The 21,889-nt window shown below is 47.7% G+C and overlaps 1 protein-coding gene across 2 annotated transcripts in view; it reads left to right on the top strand.

Moving 5' to 3' along the window:
* Window positions 1–21,889, top strand: part of Alk (ALK receptor tyrosine kinase) — a 716,172-nt gene that overhangs the window by 591,293 nt on the left and 102,990 nt on the right. The window contains exons 1-3 of one of the 2 annotated variants that reach the window (XM_076558926.1): window positions 4,002–4,230; window positions 6,891–7,022; window positions 9,167–9,267. In XM_076558926.1, coding sequence (XP_076415041.1) covers window positions 6,968–7,022; window positions 9,167–9,267 — 156 coding nt within the window. In that variant the 5' untranslated portion in view covers window positions 4,002–4,230; window positions 6,891–6,967. Of the gene's footprint in view, window positions 1–4,001; window positions 4,231–6,890; window positions 7,023–9,166; window positions 9,268–21,889 lie in introns of those variants that run through there. The other variant, XM_006990698.4, reaches the window with a different exon arrangement.

The raw sequence follows: 21,889 nt of genomic DNA, 5'->3' as shown, positions 1-21,889 counted from the left end.
CATAGCCCCTTCATATCCCCGTGACACCATGCATGCAAACCTGAGTGGCCTTCCTGATACTCGGTGATTCTGGTGACTACTCTCCTGGCAACACGATTCCTAAAATGTGTTGCCAAGATATGAGGTCTAGAAACAACACAGTCCTCCATGGTCAGTTGTCACACCCCTTAAAATCCAAACGAGGGGCTGCAGAGATCACTCAGTGGTTAAGAGCACTTGCTACACTTACAAAAGACTGGGGTTCAGTTTCCAACACCCACACTGGATGGCTTACAACTCCCTATAACTCTACTTCTGCGGGATCTGATGCCCTCTTCTGGCCTCTGTGAGCACCTGCATGGATGCTGTATACATATAAACATGCATACACATATATACATTTTAAAAAATAACATCTTTTAAGTTTTGCTCTTGGCATCAGTGGGCCCAGAAGAGATGAGCAAGATGAAGCCTAACCTTGGGGTATGACATTAGAAGCCTCTATGCCTACACTGCCCTCACTTTCCAAGTCCCTCCTCTTCTCCCTGCCTCCTGTGTACCCCAGCTGCAGCCATCTCAAACCACCTTGTGGCTCCCTGGTACCTCCCTGGCTTTGCTCAAGTGGTTTTCCCTGCTTAGAACACACTTCCTTTCTTGAGTCCCGTCTGCTCCTTCAAGACTCTCAACAGTCCCTTCTTCCAGGAATCCTCTTCTGGCCCTCTCCAGTGAGCGCCATAGGTTCGCTTCACCTTCTGTACCCTTCCCACTCAACTGGGTGTATCCACTAGTAAGCATTTCCAAAAACGTGTTATTCGTGGCTTTTTGTGTACTCACTCATTGAAGTACAGGCTTCAATTCTGTAGAATAGTTACAGGGTTGTACAGCCAACACCATGGTTGAGTTTTATGACATTTTTAACATTTTACCATCCCCAGTAAGAAATGCCTTGCAGTCCCTGCGTTTTCCTCCAACTCTTTTGTCAAGGTTCCTAACCGCTCATCTTTCTATTTCTACAGCTGCACCTCCGTGAGCCTCGCATAGAAGCTAAATCACATAATACACGCTTTTTAAATTAATTTCTTCAATGAGCTTAGTATTTTTGAGGTTCAGCCACACCATGGCGCATACCAGTCCTGCATTCTTTTTTATTGCAGAGTATTGCTTCATTGTATGGCTACACCCCAATTTTCCCATGTAGATGAAATTCTAAACGGTCTTAGTAAATAAGAATCACAGAGCCAAATACAGAGTTAAAGCCTAAGAGATCAGAGCACTAGCGAAGCCCAAGACTACCTTTAGCTTACCAATCGTAACTGTCTCTTCCCCAGAGAGAGACCTTCTCCTATGTGACCTTTTTATTGCCTTTCTGTTCTGCCTTCTCATTGGCTCTAAACCCAGCCACATGATTTCCTCATCACTGCCTGTCTACACAGACCTCCAGGTCTCTATGGTTTGTACTGGGATTAAAGGTTAAGGTCACCAGTTGGCTGTGTCCTTGACTATGCAGAGACCCTGCCTGCCATGTGTTCGGGATTAAGGGCATGTGCCACCACTGCCGGACTTCTGCTAAATGGCTTGCTTTTAGCTCTGATCCACAGACAACTTTATTTATTAACATACAAATAAAATTGCATTACAGCACAAATAAAATATCACCATATTCCCATCTACTCACTGATTCATGGCCATTTGTATTATTTCCAACTTGACCCTACTGTAAATAATACTGCTATGAATATTCACCTATCAGTTTGGACACAGATAAGTGTTCAGGTTCTCTCTATATAACTCTAGGATAGAGTTCCTGGTTCACACAGTAACTCTACATGTAGCATATTGAGCAAGTGTCAAAATTTCTTTGCAAGTGGCTATACCATTTTATATGTCCACCAGTAATATAATATATAGGCTTTCTGTTTCCTCTTCTCTTTGCTGACACTTGATATTATCTGTCTTTTTTTTTTTTTTTTTTTTAATTTCAACCACCCTAGCAGGCAGGTATCAAATATTTGTTATGAGGGTAGTTTCCAGGTCCCACTTCCTGTCTTTGGGCAGATGGGTCTAGTTATCTTTTCAGTGCCAGTATCTCTTCTAGTTGCTGGCATGGGGTAAGTGCTCACTGACTAGCGACCGAAATGAATGGGTGAGTTGGGAAACTTGAGCACCGTAAAGAAAACCCAACTGTTGTGGCCACGCTGATATCTGGGAGCAGCATAGACTCCCCACCAATGATTACGCCACTTGAATGGTGTCTTCTCAGCAGCCGAGCTCTCCGTTTTTACCAGGGAAACCACACACTTACAGAGCACCTGTAGTAGGCTAGGAAATGTGCTAACGCCTAAAGCCAGGTAAATCACAAGCGTTCAATCTGCAAAGCTGGAAAAGTCCAAAGCAGGCTCACAGAATGAAGCCGTGAGTTGCCCCTTAGGTTGGGAAGACGGGAGGCATTCATGCCTGGGATGTCGTGGGACCCAGACCAGGGACTCTGAACACAGACCACAGACACCACTGACCTCTGAGGAACTGTGCCAAGTCATCTGGACCCCATGGAAATTTAAAAGAGGGTTATATCTATTCATTAAAATGAAGCAATAGACATCCATTTCTCAATTTCAAAAAAAAAAAAAATCTTTTTTTTTTAATGGAAAGACTTCAAGTAAAGTGTCCCAATGATAATGGAATTGTGGTAGGTTTTAAACGTTTGAAACAGGGTCTTGTGTATCTGAAGCTGGTCTCCAACTTGCCACGTAGCCAAGGCCTGCACCACTATGCCCAGTTTTATGGGGGACTTCAGGCACGTTAAACAAGCATTCTGCCAGGAGAGCTACATCCCCAGGCCCTGTGGTGTGCTTTCACATAAAACTCCATGGAGAGTTGCGGGGTGGCACTTTGCTTGCCCCCACACTCTTCGTTCCCAGTCTTTCTCAGAATTCTCACAGCAAAAATGCAGCTGGGCTTCCCCACAGTGCCCTGGGCAGCAGTCCATATACGCACGTCTAGTTATTTGTGCCCAAGGCATTCCCAGGGTGCTTCTGAGCTCTGTAATTTTGCAAAGGCCTTTTAAAAGTTTTTGGTTTCCGCACTTCCCAGCTGGGACACAGGTTAGGCAGGCCATGCCCTGATTTACAAGTGGGAAAAATGCAGGCAGAGAGAAGGTAATTGATTTGCTCGGGGTCACACAGCACGCACAGCCGTCCGGAACAAAGCTGTGGTTAGAGATCAGAGACCTCGGGATCCAGCCTATTACTGTGGCTTGGGGCGTCTCCCCGCTTCTCCACAGCCTGTCACCATGGATTTCTGGAAGCAGCTCGCAGACTTCAGGACAGCCAGGCTTGGGTCCCAAGGTCCGGAGCATGGGGCCCAGTGGCCTTTTCAGCCATGTTTGAAAAGCTGCTCTGACCAGCTGTCAGAAAGACCACTCCACCCTAGAGAACCTCCCCATGCCTGCTGCAGAAACCAGAAGCCAGTTGCTAGGAAGGAAGGCTCACTTCAAAAAAAAAAAAAAAGAATCAGTCCGATCTTTCCACCAGCTCTTGAAATGGGTCTTAACAGATATCCTTTCTCTCGCGTATGGCCCTATTCTTTCTGGCACTTCTGCTGTTTTCTCTGTAACACCCTTGATGCCGGAAGCCATCACCGTGATGGGAACAGCAGCCGACAGGAGCATCTGCTCCGTGCCAGGTACTCTCTCCCAGGATGAACCTATTTCGTGGTCACAGGGAGCAGGACGCTAAAGCAATCATCCACGCTTGAACGGGGCTGCCGGCTCAGTCTGACTTTGTGTTCTGGAACGCTGCGGGCCACACCCACCTGTGGCCGGAGTTTCAGCTTGGGCTGTGCCGAGTACTAAACCTTGATATAGACCCTCCTTCAACGCAGGGGCTGAGAAGAACCAGAAAGGCCCAGGACACTACTACCACCACCTTACTGTGACAAAAGAGGGTTCTCAGTTTGCTTATTTGTGACGCATCCCTGCTTTTCAGATTTTTAAAAAAAAAAAAGTCACCAAATCCAAGGGAGGCATCCCAGGTGTGTGGCCAGTGGAGAGCGTCTCCCTAATGCCCCTGTGTGTCCTGACCAAGGGCCTCAGTGACATGTGGCTCCCCTAAAAGGGGCCAGGAGTCCCTCCATCATTCCCTTCACCAACTCATTAGCTACTACGATGCAGGTAGATTACCTCCCCTCCCCCTCTGGGGAACCCAACCATCTCATCTGTTTTGTGGGCATGCACTTCCCTCCAGGCAAAGCCAGGTTTGTTTGTTTGTTTTTTTAAAGTTTATTTCTTTATTGTAAAATAAAACATTTTGGTTGTAAAATACTTGGAAGATGCAAGAAAAAATGCACAGGAGGAAATACTATTGCCCATAATCCTCCCTCTCAGACATTCCAAGATAACCATAATATTTTGATGTATTTCTTCTAGCATTTTCCCCATGACTCCATATTTTCAAGGAAATGTATAACACATATTTATCAAAAATGTTAACGGAGTTGTCACCAGGGGAAGAGAAAGAAAGCGATGTCACTTGGCCCTGCCATTTACACTTGGCAGCCTCCACCGCTGAGGCTGGGGTCACGTCCCTGCGACTCTACCCATTTGTCTCCCTTAGAGTGGAATCAGGTGTCATAATTGCTAAATGTGGTGGAATTGATTGACCCCCCACACAACTCCATTTGCCATCCAGACGATGAGAGGCCTGGCCACAGCCCAAGAAAAGGGGGGGGGGCCTGGAAGAGCAACATTTCTCCAATGAGAGGTAGCCGGGCATTCCCTGGAGAGCTTTCTCAAAGACAGATTCTAACCAGCATCCCTACTTCTAAACTCACAGGCCACCGAGGGGTCCCTGGTCCCTGGAGCCCATTTCCAGTGACAGGAAGCTAAGGATTAAACCTGTTTCCTTAAAGTCTGGCAGGGGGCCGCGTACTCAGTAGGCTCTGGGGCTGATTGAGAAGAGGTTAACAGTCAAAGGTTGAGACCATGCTGATTGACTCACCCTTCTGGGCCAGCCTTGTGCTCAGCAATTGGCCTCAGCAACGATTTCCTGGCTTCAGCCTAATCCGTCAGGGGGGTCTCTGTTTTGACCCACTCCTACACAGCTCCCGCCAGAGTGCCTTTCTTCCAGAGCACATTGCCCCAAAGTGCTTAAAAAGATGGACATCCTCTCCGCTCCCCTTCTTCCTTCAAGGTCTGACTGTCAACATAAACTAGCCATTGACCTGACTTGTTGTCTTGCCTGTCTCCTCTCCCTTTATTTAGAAATAATAATAATAATAATAATAATAATAATAGTAATAATAAATAGGACCCTGCTCCTAGCAACTCTAGTAGGCCCTTCCTGAAAGATAGGGAGGACCTGTCCCGGCTCCTCACCCCAAGAGTAGAGCTATCTGATTGTTCCCCGCCCCCCATGACTTCCCCTGGTATGGGTGTAAATGGCAATGAGTAATACCACTGCCACACTGTTTATAAGTTCTGCATAATGTTGTTTATAGGTGTTTCCACCCCCCTTCCTTTATCTTACCATAAAACCAACCCTATCAAATAGAAACTAAATGCCCCCCCACGCGCGCCATGCCTCCCTCCCCCCCCCACACACACTTTGCAAAAGGGAACCCTGAGGGGTCTAAGAAAGGAATGATTGTCCCAACAGAACCCAACCGGAAGGAAAGGCTGGGTCTAGAGCCCTAGGTGTGCATACCAGTGCTGCTGTGGTGCCAGTACCTGAAAGGGTTGGGGGCCGGTAGTGGGGCCCTTGCTCTCCCCTGACTCCTCCCACCAGCCTGCCCGCTTCCTTGGGGAGCCTTGGCTTTTAAAGCACAGCCTATGAAGGACTCTCCTAGAAGGTCACTGCTTAGACGCCAGTTGGTTTCTGTGCAAGAAGTGGATATGGGATCCCTTGAGGGCGGGAGTAAAAAATAAAACAGAGAGATCTCCTTAGCTTTTGGATTTTTAATCAGAAGAACACGCAGGGCTTGGGGGGAAATGATTTCTTCAGGGGGGTATAAATGGGAAGAGATTCTCCGAGTCGGTGACAGCCCGTTTTAATTTATAATTCTGCCTCTGTGTGAAATGCGCAGAGAATCGAGGAGGAAATGAGTAATAATTCACTAAGGTGCTGTCACAGCCAGGAAGCAGGAGGGCCCTCATCCACCACGCTGCCAAGAAGGCTGAGCTAGAGGAAGGACATGGAGAGCGGTGGGTCTCTTAGAGAGCTCCTCTCCCACACGGAGGTAGAAACCCGCTGCATCCTCATAGCTCGGCCTGGAGCTGCGGGACAATGGAGGAATAGCCTAGCCTAGAACAGCCCACCAGCTCTCCTGACTGAGAACCTGCCCAGACCCATTCTCTAGGAAAGCTGGAGAAAGTGAGTTCTCTTCTCCCCCTCCCCCAACCTCCGACTTTCTGGAGAACCCTGGGAAATACATGGCATAGAAAGCTGATATAAAGGAAGGACCATGGGCCCCTGCTGCTGAACCTTTAGATGGCATAGAGGCCACTATAACCTGGACTATTTAAGCAGGATTGCTTAAACATGCCCAGGTGATGTTACAGGAATGAAATATTCCCAAACCTCCGCTGCTGAAACTGGCATTTACAGCACCCACCCAGTGAGCATTTCTGAGTCTCTGCCTTACCATATACGAGACTGAGCTGTGGAACTGTTATTACCATTTCACTTTAAATGAAGGATTAGAGAATTACTAACCAATACATACACACACACACACACACACACACACACACACACACACACACACACACACACAACACACACCAGAAGGGGGTACTCTTCTCAGTGGGTGGCCACCACTGGTGAGGATAACTTGGTCATCCCTGGCTAATTTTCTTTGTGTTAGCATGGTTTGCCTTAGTATACTGGTAATGACGGTAGCCCACAATCTCTTCACAGGTAAACTTCCTGCTGGCTTTTACTGTAACTTCGAGGATGGCTTCTGTGGCTGGACCCAAGGTCCACTTTCACCCCATATGCCCCGGTGGCAAGTGAGGACCCTAAAGAATGCCCATTTCCAGGACTACCAAGGTACCACCCTCTCTTTCCTTCTTCTTGGAGTCTACCCTAGTGTCTAAGTGGACAAATAAAAGATGTAGGATCCTGACCCAGCCTACCGAGGCGTCTCCTCACATGCAGTATTCTGCTCAAAGCTTACCTGGGATGCTCACATCCGATCTCTTCATCTCTTCCTGAGCTCTAGAATTATTGAATATGTCCAAGCTCAACATCACCTTTTATTACTTAGATGTAGAACTTTGATGAGGGATTAGCTGAAAACCAGCAGCAATGGTCCCAATAAAACCATTCTTTTACTCAACACTGAGGTCCTACCAAGGGTCAGGAACATAATGCATTGGGAAAGAGAAAGCCATAGCTGCCTTTATGCTTGGAAAGACTTTGGCATAGGGAGGACTTGTATTAGGTGCCTGGGCTGTGCCCTGGGAACCTCGCTTGGCAGCTGGGTTATTTCCTGTGGTCCAGACTCCTCAGCCATCTCCTGCTCCCACCAACTTCAGCTGACAATAACTCAACTTCCCCTTTTCGGCATCTCTCACCATTATCCCTGCTCGGTGCCAGAAAGACATGACCACCTTCATTGGAGATGGCTGACACCAACTCAGAGTCACCAGCTAGGGGGATTTGAAACAGAGGGTCGGCCAGACCAGCATAGTTCACAAAACCAGGCTGTGGAGAACCTGGGTCAGCCACCAGCTATGATTCCCAGTGACTATGTAGAGACAGGTTCAGGTGCCCCGCCTCTGGGAAGGATGGGGACTGGGGGAGAGGCTCTGTCTCTGTCCCTCCTACTCTGTATTTGCCCTCTCTAGGTGGAACTCCAGACACCCTCACCCAAAACCCCTCCCTTCCCATGCAAACGTTAGGTATCCTGTGGGTTATTTTAAGATGCACTACCAGGAATGGAGGGTGTGTGAGAGGATGGTGTCCAGATCCATTGTGATGGTACCCAGAAACTATGTGGCTCTGAGGGGGGTTGGCTTTGGGCCAGGACACTTTCCCAGTGGCCCTGTTATACAGAAGGCTGAGTTAATGTAGCTAGAGTGGAGTTCCACAGAAGCCACTTACTGGATGGGAAGGACCCAGGGGCTCCCTATTCTTCTTCGATCCTTACTTCATGTTATTACCACCTTGGCTCCTTATCCACAGAAGGAACTGAGAAGAGCGGGACCCACAGCCAGACAAGTCCCTCATATATGCTTCCACTCTGATAGCTTCCCCTGTGGCATGATAGCAAATGATTACCCAGTCGTGATGGATACATTCCGTGATAAGGCTCCCACCACCTCTCCAGTAGTGGACTCATGATAGTTCTAAATCCCAGGCCATTTGTCCTTGGCCCCAAGAAATATCTACCTTTCTATAAATGCTATTCATGGGTCATGATATTTTCTACACTTGTAAGTTCCCTACCCCACATGACTGATTGATCTTTGTCCATCTGTCTAATCCCAACTCTTTGGTCTTGAGCTTTTTGGTATCTCTGGTCTGTACTGATAACTCTGCTCTGTAATAACCCACATTCATTACTCTGTAGCAATTTGATATCAAACTTTACTCAGAGATGGAGGACAGTAGAAATGAAGGACTAGAGACTTGGGGGGCTTTGTGGACTCCTGAGAAGATGAGAGCTCCCATCTCCAAAGCACTGACCATCTTCAAAATGCTCTGTAGTGCCTGGAGGGTTAAAGAATTTTCTTCTATCCACCATGATGATTGGCAGCTCATCATCTCCCAGATTTTCAGGCCAAGTGACCCTGAGGAAAGACAAGAAATTAGTCTCCTTGGGAAGAGCACAGGTCACAGGATGACCTGGTGTCTGGAGCAGGGTGGAGAAAGTGAAGGCCATGAGACTATCAGAAGCCAAGGGCTACCGTGATTACACATGGGTCAGGAGAGTCCAGCTTGCTTCCAGCTGCTCCTGGGTTGAAGCCAATGACCTTGAGAATGTAGACATGTAGTAGCCAGGTGCATGGTGCTGAGACCTCCTAGGCAGTTTGGAATGAAGGACTTAGGGTGAGCCGGGGTACTTATCCACTGTAGGAGAGAAAGCAGCATCCTCAAAGATGCTCTCATTCAGAACCCTGCATGATCCCCTCACCGTATCCCTCGGTGCACAGTGCTAATCTGTCTGTGACTCTCTTCCTCCCTCCCAGGCCAAGCCCTATTGCTCAGCACCACTGACGTCCCCACTTCTGAAAGTGCAACTGTGACCAGTGCTACATTCCCTGCACCAATGAAGAACTCTCCATGTGAGGCAAGTGTCTGGATTCCTCTAGGTCCCTGACTTCTCCTCCCATCCCTCGGTCACTTCCAGGTGATTCAAAACAGATAAAGAAAGTAGCGCCTGGATATCTGGGAAGACAGGAGAACTGTTTCTGCCATGTTTTGTATACATTCCACCCACTCACCCGGTGAAGACCCATCAGCAGGGAGTCTCACCTTAAATGCCCATCCATAGGTAGCTGCATCACACTTTTTGCAGCAGGACCTTGATTTAAGCAAACTCAGGAAAATATTTCTTATTATAGGCACAATAGGGAAGAGTAATAGGATTTACAAGTCTTTCTTTAAAAATCTTGTTTCAAAATATCAAGTTCTTTTAATACATTTTGAACACTGGAAAGCACCCAAAAAAAATTTATTTACATAATTTCACCAAGACATCAATGGCATTCAGTAAAGTGCAACAAAGCCATTACCCTAGTGAGTCCTGAAGCTGTTGTCTCTTGAATGTGAGACCTTGAGGTCTGATGACATGTTCTTTATCTTATGGGTCATAGTCTCCAGGGGCCAAGAAATTCATGTAAGACTCCCCCGTACCCACAATAGCACAGTTTACTCTCCATCAAGAACCAGAATCTCAGACAGGTTCCACATTGACTTACTGTACCATTTGTCTGGGCAGCTCACTGACCTCTTGGGCATCAGTTTCCTTACCTGGAGAGTGGAGATGTTATGATCTTTATCTAGGCTAGCCCACATAGATGAGGATTGAACAGCTTAACACATGCAAGAGGCTTGGGGGACCAGGGAGCAAAAAGGATGCTATAGTCATAGTGTTACCACAGTGCCTAGCAACCTGTGTAAACACAAGGAGCCTGGGCTCAGAAGGAGGTTTCTGCCAGACATGAGCCGCAGAAGACAGGCCATACCTGGGGATGTTTGCACCCCATGGCTCCTACACCTTCATCTTGCACACAACAGAGAGCCAGCCCAGAGCTTAGATTCAGCCAATCCTTTTTGCAGAAGTCCACAGAAGAAACTGCTGTCTTAGCCTTAGCTAGGCACCCTCTAGGACAGGTGTTTGCTCTCATGTTGTCGACATTCTAAAACTAACCAGGTTGCATCTCTTTCAACTAGTTTAAAAAAAAATCCCAGGAAGGAAGGCTCTAGGCAGCAGCAGAAGTACACTAGGCTCCTTTTGCTAAGGGCCCAAATTCAAACCCTCCAGGAGCCTTGTCAAATAAAAACTCAATCATTAAACAAAGAACAAAAGAGGGATACAATGATTTTTTAATCAAATGAATGGTTAAATTAAAGCAGAGATACCCCCCCGCCCCCCCCCGCGCCCCCCCCCGCCCCCCCCACCCCTGCACGCGCCTCTTAGCAAGCAAACATGTTTGTAGCTGCCTAACTTCCCAACTATGCACGGGACCCATCTTTCTTACCCTCTCTGTCCATGTCATCTTCTCATGAGGCTTTGGGTATCTCTCAGCCACCTTAACTTCTTTTTGAAAGAAGTCTGGGCAGAAATAAATAGATCCATTAAAAATAAATTGTACTGGAGAAATGGAGGTACCTGGTGCAGGTGGTGGAATTACGGCGTCACTGTCGATATGCCTCAGAGCTGGTACGGAGAGGGGAAGGCTTCTTGGGAGGAAACCTGAGTGAAGACAGATGGTTGGCCCACCTGAGAGGACAGGAGGTTCCTAAGGAGCATTTGGTCTTTAAATTTATTCTTCGCTGGGTTTACTATGAGCCTAATTTCAGCGGAAGAAATGTCAAAGCAAAGCGCTATTTTCCTAATACCCTGTCACTTCTGTGATAACCTTTGAGTTGATCAATAGCTGAGACAGATTTCCTTGACTTTCTTTTCCCTCCAGTTGGATTTGCTCTAGGCTGTTTCTGTTATTTCCTGCCCTTTTCCAGCACTTGGCTGAGCAGGCACCATGGAAGGAAAGGAGTGGGTCCCCACCCCCACATTCACATCATTCATGTTCGTGTATGTTTATACGGCCATGACTTCGCAGTCCATCGTTGTGTGAACCACATCGATCATCTATGGTTGATGGGCTCTCAGTGTTAAGAGCAAGGCATTGTTGTTGTTGTTGTTGTTGTTGTTGTTTCGGGGTGGGGTGGTGGCTGGGGGACAACAAATAACCAAAAAAGAAATGTGTGTGTCCAGGTTTATAACCTCTGTCACTCACTCCACCCCATCCTCAATGCAGAAGGTAGGAAGTGGGCTCCTTTCTTCCAGGGTAACGAGGCTCCAATAGCAGGAGCACCAGAGAATGTTAGATTGCTGTGCAAGACCATGAGATTGACTCAGGTCTTTGAACCTCACAACTCCTAAAAGGGCTTCCCTAGATTAAGAGGGCTAAGTGTGGGCTGGAGAGATGGCTCAGTGGTTGGGAGCATTGGCTGCTCTTCCAGAGGACCCAGGTTCGGTTCCCACCACCCACGCGGCAGCTCACAACTCTTTGTCATTGCAGTTCCAGGGGATCTGACACCCTCACACAGACAGACATGCCATATATGCAGGCAAAACACCAATGCACACAAAATAAAAAAGAAGAGGGCTAAATGCTAGATAGAGGTATAGGGGATGTCTCTGATGAGGGACAGAGCCATAGGGACTGATAGCCTGGTTGATCTGGACTTCAGGACTGATGCCTGGTGTAAAGTACCTTCTCTGCAGACAGCCCACATCCATCTGTGGATTCCCACAGAGCTGTAATTCTGTGTCTTCATCTCCATCCTTGATGATGTAGTGCCGACACTGGATCTTGCAGTTTTGTTTTGTTTTTGTTTTTGTTTGTTTGTTTGTTGTTGTTGTTTTGGCTGTTGATGTGCCTGCCAAACGAACAACATCTCCATCCCAACTGCACGCAGAGCCTCCCCCAATACCTTCCACCCCAAGCAGGGTAAATACACCTGGCCATTTAGGAACACGAGTCAGAAAAGAAGTTAGAAATGGCGGAGCAGACACAGAGGTGAAGGAGGCAGCAGGGCTGGAAGAGCGTAGAGAACCAGGTCAGGTACCCGCCAACAGTGAAGACGTGGCCAGCATGGACCTTGTGCCAACTCAACTTCTAGAGCTTTCCGGAGGCCTCCCAGCTCCCGTGCCCTCCATCTGGCTACCCGCAGCCACCACGCCCACCTCTCCTGCCCAGCCACTCCTGTAGGCACCACCTCCTCCTGCTCTTTGCACAGTTGCACAGAAAGCATGAATATTTAAAGACCCCCCTCCTGGCCCCGCCACAAACAAGAGAGAGCACTGTGGCTTTTTTTCAGTTCCCTTTCTCCGCCACGAGCTATTCTCTGCAGGAAACGAGGGAGCCACTTACAATATATTTCTGATTTTTATTTTATTTTTATTTTCATTATTTCACCGAGCTCCAGTTCAAATAATTAAAGTTGCCACGGGGGAGGGAAGCCTTGCCGTGGCTCTCATGCGCCGGCGTGCTGTCAGGCCTGCTCCGGTCTGGCTTGGCTTTGAGACGTTCCGGCGCGTCTAGCATTGTAGAAGGCTGCTAACGGAGAGGGGGGCAGGAGAGGGGCAGGGGCTGTCCTGCCCCTCCCCCGCCTTTCACACATCCGGGAAGTCGGACTATCTCAACAAGCCCTATGCGGTTTGAAATTCTGTTTTATTGGAATAGCCTACCTGTGACTAGAATATTTTAAGCCACGTTCTCAGGCCAGAAGAAGGCCCCAGGGCGGGAGAGAGTAGGTGTCTCTCATTCCTTTCCACCCTCAAACATGGGAGCAGTTTTTCCTTTATGGGCTGCAGGAATATGAAAGACCCTGGAAGATGGATGTGATGCACCAGTTTTGGGTTTTTTTGGGGGGGGGGCTGGGGAGGGTCAGTTCCCAACTGCTGGTTTTCTGATCTCATCAGAATTGCCGTTCTGTCCTTACACCCATGTACATGTGAGCATGTGTGTGCGTACACACAGTAGTATCCTGGAACACATCCAGACCTTTCCACCATAAGATCAGCCCAAGGCATAAAGAAAAAAAATGAATAAGAATAACTTTAACTCAATACTAGGGCAGCTGAGCTCAGGCAGAAGGTCAACTGTGAGGTTCTGCCGTGTCTGCTTGGGCTCTCTGCCCTAGAGGAAAGGAGCCGCACATCCTGTGTTGTTTATACTAGCAAATGTGGGAGAGAAGACTGGCATGGGGGATTCCATTTTTCGATCCTTCAAGCCCTGCCTACACCCCACTGAGAAAAGATAGCCTGTGGTGAAAGTCCCATAGAAGCTGGGAGACTCTCCCATCAATTGCTCTCTGGTTTAGATTTTTTAAAAGGCTTTTCTGGTGACCATGCATAGAGCAATAGCCCTTCCCTCACGCGCCTCTCAGGATGAGAATCAGCAGTGTTGACTGGACTCATTCAAGGCTGCCCCCATGTCCTCCTGAGCAAGCAGGCCAGGAAACATGGGGACTCTCTTGATGACCAAGTTTTCAGTTAATGACAAAATCTATGGAAAGGCAAGAAGAAGAAGAAAAAAAGAGGATACCAAGAATAAAGAGGCTTGAAGTCGGGGGGAAACCTGAAACAGTGGAGCTCTGCTTCGGCAATCCCTGCCCAAACAGGGCAATGTGCAGGAAGAGCCAAGGGCTGATAAAGCCCACTTCGGAGAGCAGATTCTATACACATGCATGTCAGGGTCTAGACTCCACCCAGGGTCTAGGTTAGGGTACATGCCGGGTTGCCCTAGAGAGGAGAAAGCCTGTCTTGGCAAGACAGGAAAGAAATATATCACAGCCCCAAAGCAAGAAATTAAGTCAAGACCAAAGCCAGACCTCCTGACTCTGGGTGTCATGCTCCTCTCTCATGCTGCCCTGTGGGACGGATGACCCTTTCTTAGCTTAGAGGGAGCTGATATGAGCCACCATATGCCTGGCATTCCACGTGCCTATTCAGAGCTCCACTACCCACCAGAGAGGGATTCTCACTTGTGGAGACCGAAGGAATACCACTCCATTTGTAACCGGGACATCCATCATGGCTCCCTCGTGGGATTCGTATGCTATTTGTTCCTTGTATGTGCTCTGTTCTTAGCCTTATGTGTCTAGCCAGTGCTGGCTGATGGGAAGGAGAACAGAGGCTGCAAGGCCTCCTGGACTTGATCCTGAATGAGGTGGTCATTTCCAGGGCCCGTACAGCTCCTACAGAGAGGAAAGCTCGGCCCTCCTTCCTCCTCTGCTCACCCGTTCTCCCCTGTGTTGTATTTAAGAGCTGATCAGTGAAGTACAAGCCAGTAGTACACCAGGGTCGACCTGAGCCCAGCCTCCGCTCTAGTGTGGCCAAGCAGGGCAGCACAAACACACTATGGTGAAGGGAGAACTCCTCTTGGTAAGCAATTAGGGACTAGCACCATCTAGAAGGGACTCTGGGGTAACATCCTTCCCTCACCGCAAGCACAGGTCCTTTCAGTCTGGTAATAGAGGACCAAGATAGCCATCAGGCAGAGCTCCTGTGAGTATCCAGCCCCATCTTCTCTGATGCTCAGAAGTCTCTACAGGGGCAGTTGCATCTCTGTAGATGCAGTTCTTCATCTCAGGAAGAAGCCATTCCCACTGCCAGGCTTTAGTCTTGGCCTCAATTAGGAGCAAACCCACTGGTCCAGCCAGGGGTTGTTTCTGCACTCACTTTGATGCTTTCTGCCTATGCCGTATCTTTGGGGAAAACCATTTGGAAAATACCTTCCTCCTGCCTTGGGACCAGGGTCAGGAGCTCATGCTGGATATACGGCATCCATCTGGATTGTCCATTCTCTCTCCAGGAGAACATGATTTGGAGCTCAGCAGGAGGCATAAGGCCTCTCTGGCTCCTGCAGGGGGATGCAGTCATCTGGAATAAGCCAGAGCAGCATGGGAGCTTCGTGTAGCTGCCTCCCCTTCCCCCAGAGCCCCACAGTCACACTCTCTCCTGTGCCCAGAGGAATCCAGCTACATATGGGCAGAGCCCCAGGGATGGAGACGCTAACCTCAGACAGCCTTCACTGGTGCCTGGGCAAAGGCTTCTTTGCTTTAGGGAGCGGGGAGAGGAGCACCCTCGAGTGGTGTTGGAGGCACTTTCCAAATGGCTTTTCCGAAGGCCCACGGTGTGTGTCTAGGATACAGAGCCGTCCTTTAGGTTCCCGATAGCAACTGTCCCATACAACGATAAGGGCATTGCTTACAGTAAGAATCCACTGCACATCGGGGAGAGCCGAGCTGCTTCCTCTGCCTTACACTGGCCCTGGGAAGGAAGGGATGTTCTCTGCTCCGCAGATGAGGAAGAAGGATGGGGCTATGGACTTGACCGCTTGGACCACAGACGTCTAGTGGGAGTGTGGAGCCAGCGGGCAGCAAAACAGGGATGCCGTGGGTTTGGAGAGTCAACGGTCTTGAGCCAGCAAGCATTGACTCCAACCCTACTTGGGGGCCAACCTCGCAGAAGACCCAAGACTCTCTGGAGCGCTTGTTTCATAGGAAAGTTAAAGAGAAATTTGCTTTCAATGTGAAGGGTTCCGGTCTTTGGGTTTCTCTGCATCACTCATCTGTATTACCCTAAAAGCAGGTCAAACATCTTAATTAGAGCCTTCAGAGACCCTCATTCTTTGCACCTTTAAAGAAAGAAATCCTCCCTCAGCTGGGGCCAGGGGAAGGGACTCTCAGCGTATGTAGAGTTAACTCAGAATGTCTTTCTACAACATTGGTCCCCTGGTACACAGCTGGCCCCTGTACTCAGCATTTTACTTCATCACCTCATTATCAGGACAGACTGGTGAAGATGTGTAAACCCCCATTTGCGGATGCAGAAACTGGGGCTTAAAGGGTTGAATGTCTCGCCCAAGGTCAATCTGGTCTAAACCAGATCAGTCCAAAGCCAAATCTCTACTAAACACTCCAAGGTCATTGACGTCAACGTAGGTCATGTGAGTTGAAATCCCATTGCTACCTCACCGAGGACCCATCTGACCTCCATCTGACCTCTACAAAGTCACACCTCCAAACTGAGGATAAAAATACCTCTTTTACTTGCTGTGTGAGATTGTTGCTACCATCAGATGGAAACTCGAAAACTCGGGCATCGTCACAGTCCTTAATGAATGGCAGCCATGATTGCTCTTCGCCCCTCTTCTTGTGCTCAGGTGCAAGAACAATCACTGCGGAAACACACTGTGTGTTCTCTTCCTCTCAGGCAATCTGCAATGTGTGGGCAGGTTGCAAGAATTGTGTTACTGGCAATAGTGTCGGGAGAGCATGCTGAATAAACCCACTTTATCAATAATTAATTAATTAATAATTAATTAATAATTAATTAATTAATGGCACAGCCCCTCAAGGAGAAGGGCTATCGAAAAGGCCTTTTTGTGTGTCTCAGAGATCCAACAAATACGGGCCTATTGAGACTTGTGAGCCAAAGTAATTCTTACCTCAGCACACAGAGCTAAGAAACTGGAGAGTGGCAATCTGTCACCCCGCCCCTCGTTGTGATGTGGTGAACTCTGCCAGGATACACGCTAATTGCCTGAAGTAATCAACAGCCATTACAATTACATTCGGACAGAATTAATCTAATACCTTTGAGCCGTCCAAATTTAATCTCTCCCCCCATTACATGATGAAATTGAGGCATAGGAAGAATTACTGTCCAAGGCCCAGGGGTGTGGGTGGAAATTTCCTTGGCCCATAGCAGACTTGGGTCCAATTCAAAAGCAGTGTCAATCACAGATGTTCATAGTTCCCAGTGGTGAATCTGATCTCCATGTGGCCCATCTCCAGAGGACCAGTCTGGTCGAACACACAGTCTTCCTAACTGCCTAGGGGATACATGCCTGGAGGATTCTGGGTCCGTAGACACGCACACACTTCCCAGAGCCCACGGTCTTCCCAGTAGCTGTCCTGAAGGTTGTTGAAGCATTATCTACACTCAACCCTGCTCCCTAGAGGAGGTTTACAAATCCACCTCCCGGCATTGTCTCTAACATTCACAGGGAAACTGAGGCATAGAGGAAGCTGTTGGCCAGAAACCACACCATTGTGTTCTTGAAGAAAAGATTGTCTTCTTTCTATAAGAATGGAAAGAGAATTCTCTAAAGAATCTAGGAGGGAGAAAAGTCCAAATCTTCAATACGACTCTTTCATTGCACCCCATTTATTCTGTGTGTGCATGTGCATTTGTGTATTATACCACAAACGTGGATTTCCTACCTGCCCTTTCTAATGCAGGAGAATGAACCTAACATTTACCAAATATCTTTGCTAAGCCGGGCAAGAGGCTCACAGATCTGATTAAACCCCTGCAAGAAGAGTGCCACTGACTGACCCCACCCTCAGAGACACTGGGGCTCTGAGATGGTCTGTGACAAGTAAAAGACAGACCTCTGTTTCTGATCCAGAGTCCCTGCTCTGCACCCCCCTCCCTCACAGTTCCTAGCTCTCGAGGGTCCCCTCACAAAGCCCACAGCTCAGCTGAGAGCACTGACCCTTCCTGAGGTGGGCAAAAATAACTTTAGTTCCTACTTCCCCATCGGACTCCTCCCTCTGCCTTTCTAAGTATAGCATTTGTTTTGTCTGATTATGAAGGTTCTCTGTGCTCAGTTCAGAGCATTAGGAAAATGCAATGGAGTATGAATAAGGCAAATGAAATTGCCCACAATTGGTATGCTTCCTTCCATATGAGGAAACAAAGACCTGGGCACAGAAACCATCAAAGGACTATATAAATTTGGGAGCTTCTCTCTTTGCTTATTCTTGATGCTAATATAGCAATATTGTTCCTCAGAAGCTTGATTCTAATATGTATATCATAAGTTAATTTTATAGTTTTTGTCCTAGTTACCAAACTTTGTAGATGCTCTCTCTCTCTCTCGCTCTCTCTCTCTCTCTCTCTCTCTTCTTTCTCTCTCTCTCTCTCTCTCTCTCTCTCACACACACACACACACACACACACACACACACACACACACACACACACATACACACAAGAATTAATTATCCAAAAAGAAAAGCAAATATTGCCAGGCAGCAGTGGCACACGCCTTTAATCCCAGCACTCGGGAGGCAGAGGCAGGCACATCTCTGTGAGTTCGAGGCCAGCCTGGTCTACAGAGTGAGATCCAGGATGGGCACCAAAACTACACAGAGAAACCCTGTCTCAAAAAAAAAGAAAGGAAAGAAAGAAAGAAAGAAAGAAAGAAAGAAAGAAGGAAGGAAGGAAGGAAGGAAGGAAGGAAGGAAGGAAGGAAGGAAGGAAGGAAGGAGAGAGAGAGAGAGAGAGAGAGAGAGAGAGAGAGAGAGAGAGAGAGAGAGAAAGAAAGAAAGAAAGAAAGAAAGAAAGAAAGAAAGAAAGAAAGAAAGAAAGAAAGAAAGAAAGAAAGAAAGAAAGAAAGAAAGAAAGAATCTGTGACTTTATAGCCTTACCACCCAGGGATCCCAGGTTATTGTTTTTTATGAGCAATCTACATGTTTTTACAAAGTGACATATGAATGTCCCTGGCTGGGGTGGTCCCTGACAATGTTTTCAGAAAGATTCCAGACATCCAACATTTCTTAAGCGTCTATAATTGCAAGTGCTTGACGACATTATATTTTATTTGCCTGCTATCAAAAAAAAAAGAAATCTGCATCTGGCCAGCCTCTTGCTGTTTTGGGTTGATTTTTCATTAGGCTATTTATAGCTAGAGAGTTGGTGTTTATTTTCTCCAGGTGAATTAGAAGATGGAGAACAGAAAACATTGGATTTTTGCCGTGAGTCAATATTCTCAGCTCCAGTTAATGAGATGCCACACTGAAATCAAGGAACTCTTAAAATTATAAGTTCGTACCCAGAATCACTTCTGGTACCTTAGGTCAGAGAAGAGCCTTGAGCACCGTGTTCAGTTGCTTTTCTCACTGCTGCGACAGAAAAGAAATGTTAAGGGAGGGAGAATTTATTATAGCCTGCAGTGTCAGGGTGAGAAAGGTGTGGAGACATTCTAATGATAGGAGGGACTTTTGTCATTGACAGTGGGGGGTGGAGGGGTGGGGATTGGATGAGGCATCTTGCTCATATCTCTGTGGCTCAGGAAGAAGCTCAGGCCAGAGGCAGAGCCAACCTGGAACCCCCAAGGCCAGCCTCTACTGTCCTGCCTCTACCAGCTACACCCTACGTCTAGAAGGTTCTCTAGCTTCCCCGACAGCGCCACCATCCGGAGCCCTAGAGTTCAGACACATGAGCCTGGGAGAGACACTTGACACTCACAACCCAACAGCCGGCACCCAGTGCAGTTGTGGGATGCCCCTGATAACAACTCCAAGCTTGGTCAGCGAGACTCTGTCACGTGACCCCTGGTGCCGGAAACGTTTGGGATGCCCGTTCACGCACCAGTCAAGCTCGTCTTGGCCCGTCTTGGTCTAGTCAGATGTGTTCCCCTCTACTTTTGTGAAATACACCGTGTAGCATCCATCCTTGATTTTGGCTCTAATAGTGGGCATTCCCACTGCCCTTCGGTAATTTGAAAAACTATTAAAAATAATCCCCTCCCCCAGTATTTCCTACATTTGCGGGGGAGGGGGTGCGGGTGGCGCTGCAAACAGCCTGAACAATATTTGCTGCCACTGAATCTTTCAGCCTAAATTCTACGCCAATTTTTTTTTCTTATGAGTTCAAAAGATTGTTCTGAAACAGACACAGGGTATGCATAGCAAACTTGGGGCGCATTCTAGACATAAAATTGCAGTAATTACCTCTGGAGGAGGAAAGGGCCATAGAGAAATAATAGCATTAGGCCTAGCCACAATGCTGTGCCTGCTTTACATACAGGACTTTAATTAATAAAATGACAAACACTGGTACCACATAATTGGAAAGTCTATCAGGCCCCACGGAGAGGCAGGGGAAAAAAGGCCCTTGTGAAAGGGCCAGCTGGAGCCAGGAGATATAATTGCTGGTGGCATGGTCCTAGTGGCGTCTCTATCACTTGTCTCACTCGCTGTCTGCATGCAAAAGAGTGTATTAGTCAGAAGCTGCCACTTATAACCTCCATCTATTAGGAAACATCCAGAAGGATTAAAATACTACATTGTTACAGGCTTAAGCAAGTGTTATATATATATATAAATTTATATTTGTGTAAGATTCTGCATGCTTGTGTAAATACATATACATATACCACTAATTGGCTGGCAGGGACAATGGTAACTCATGGCTTAAAATCCACTATCTCCCTAATTCCTCCAATCTGAGAGAGTCCTCAGACAAGATCTTGTTGAAATATGGATTTCAGTTCAGCTGAGCCGGGTTAGGTTGGAACTCCGTGCCCCCCCCCCCCCGCCCCGTATTTGTAGACAGTTCCTAGGGGACACCAACATCGCTGATCAGAGGACCATGATTCATGAAGCGAGGATCTGAACCTCTTCAGAGTAAAGCCCCTAACACTTCAAGGATTGTTGTGACATGCTACATACATGTGCAGCATTGTGTGGTAGAAAAGACACACACAGGCAGTGTGGAGTCCTGACTGGTAGCATCCGTGCTTAGGGTCCATGGGTGACTGACTTCATCTCTCTATACCACCCCAGATTCTTCTTCTGGCAGACGAGTGCATGGTAGCAAAATTTCTGTTGCTATGGCAAATAACCTGAGGAAAACAATATAAAGGACAGAGGATTCTTTTTGGCTCAGCATGTCAATGGTCTAGTCTGTGAGCTAGCACTATTTCATGTTCATCCATGGCAAGATGTAAATAGCGTGGAGGAAGGGCATGGAAGACAGCTGCTCACCCTGTGGCTGCCAGGAAGCAAAGAGGAGGAACTGGAAGGGTGTGGGAGACCTTTCAAGATACACCTTTCAAGGCACACCCCCAATGACCCGTTTTCCAACCAGGCCCCGCCTCCTCCTTCCTCTCATCTCCCAATGATGCCATCACAATGAATGATCCATTCATGAAGTCAACGCTCCTATTAAATCGCCCCCAGAGGTTATGTCTACTACCTGAGAACCCAGCCTTCAATCCACGACCTTTTCATGGGGGGAGGGGACATTTCACATTGCAACCACGACAGGCTGTAATAATACCTCCGTCAGTGGGGGCTGTAGGTATAAAAAGAAGACAACGTGTGGGAAAGTGCATTCACAGTCGATTAGAAAATGACTGCCTACCCCAGAGGCCACCCAGATAGGAACGAGTATTATATGTTGAATTCCGAGAGTGGTTTGCGCCTGCCGTGGGCACTGGGAACTTGCCGTCAAGACCGAGCTGGGTACACTTGGCTTGGAGAATCTTCGTCGAGTGACATGCAAGGGGCTCTTTGGAGCTGGATGAGGGAAATGAAGATCATTGGGAAGAACTAGATTTAAAATTCTAGTGGTTTTAGACACAGCAACTAAATGGGATTCTCAGTAGTCTTGACGTTAAGTCCTCCAGTTCTTAGCAATGAGAAGTTGGTGGGCTGAGAAGATGACGCAGTTGGTAGAATATTTATTTGTCTTACATACCTGAGGACCCGAGTCTGATCCTCAGAACCCCTGGGTGGTGGCCTGTACTTGTTATCCCCGCCATGAGGTTTGGAGACAGGCAGAGATTCCTGTAGGTCACTGGCTAGCCAGTGAATTCCAGACCAGAGAGAGAGAGGCTGTCCCCAAACAAAACAAAAGGAAAAAAATGAAAAGCAAAGAC

The sequence above is a fragment of the Peromyscus maniculatus genome, chromosome 22 (assembly GCF_049852395.1).
Source record: "Peromyscus maniculatus bairdii isolate BWxNUB_F1_BW_parent chromosome 22, HU_Pman_BW_mat_3.1, whole genome shotgun sequence".
In the NCBI taxonomy this organism is placed as follows: Eukaryota; Metazoa; Chordata; class Mammalia; order Rodentia; family Cricetidae; genus Peromyscus; species Peromyscus maniculatus.
Note: the sequence above shows the minus strand (reverse complement) of the source record. Positions and strands in the feature narration are given on the sequence as shown.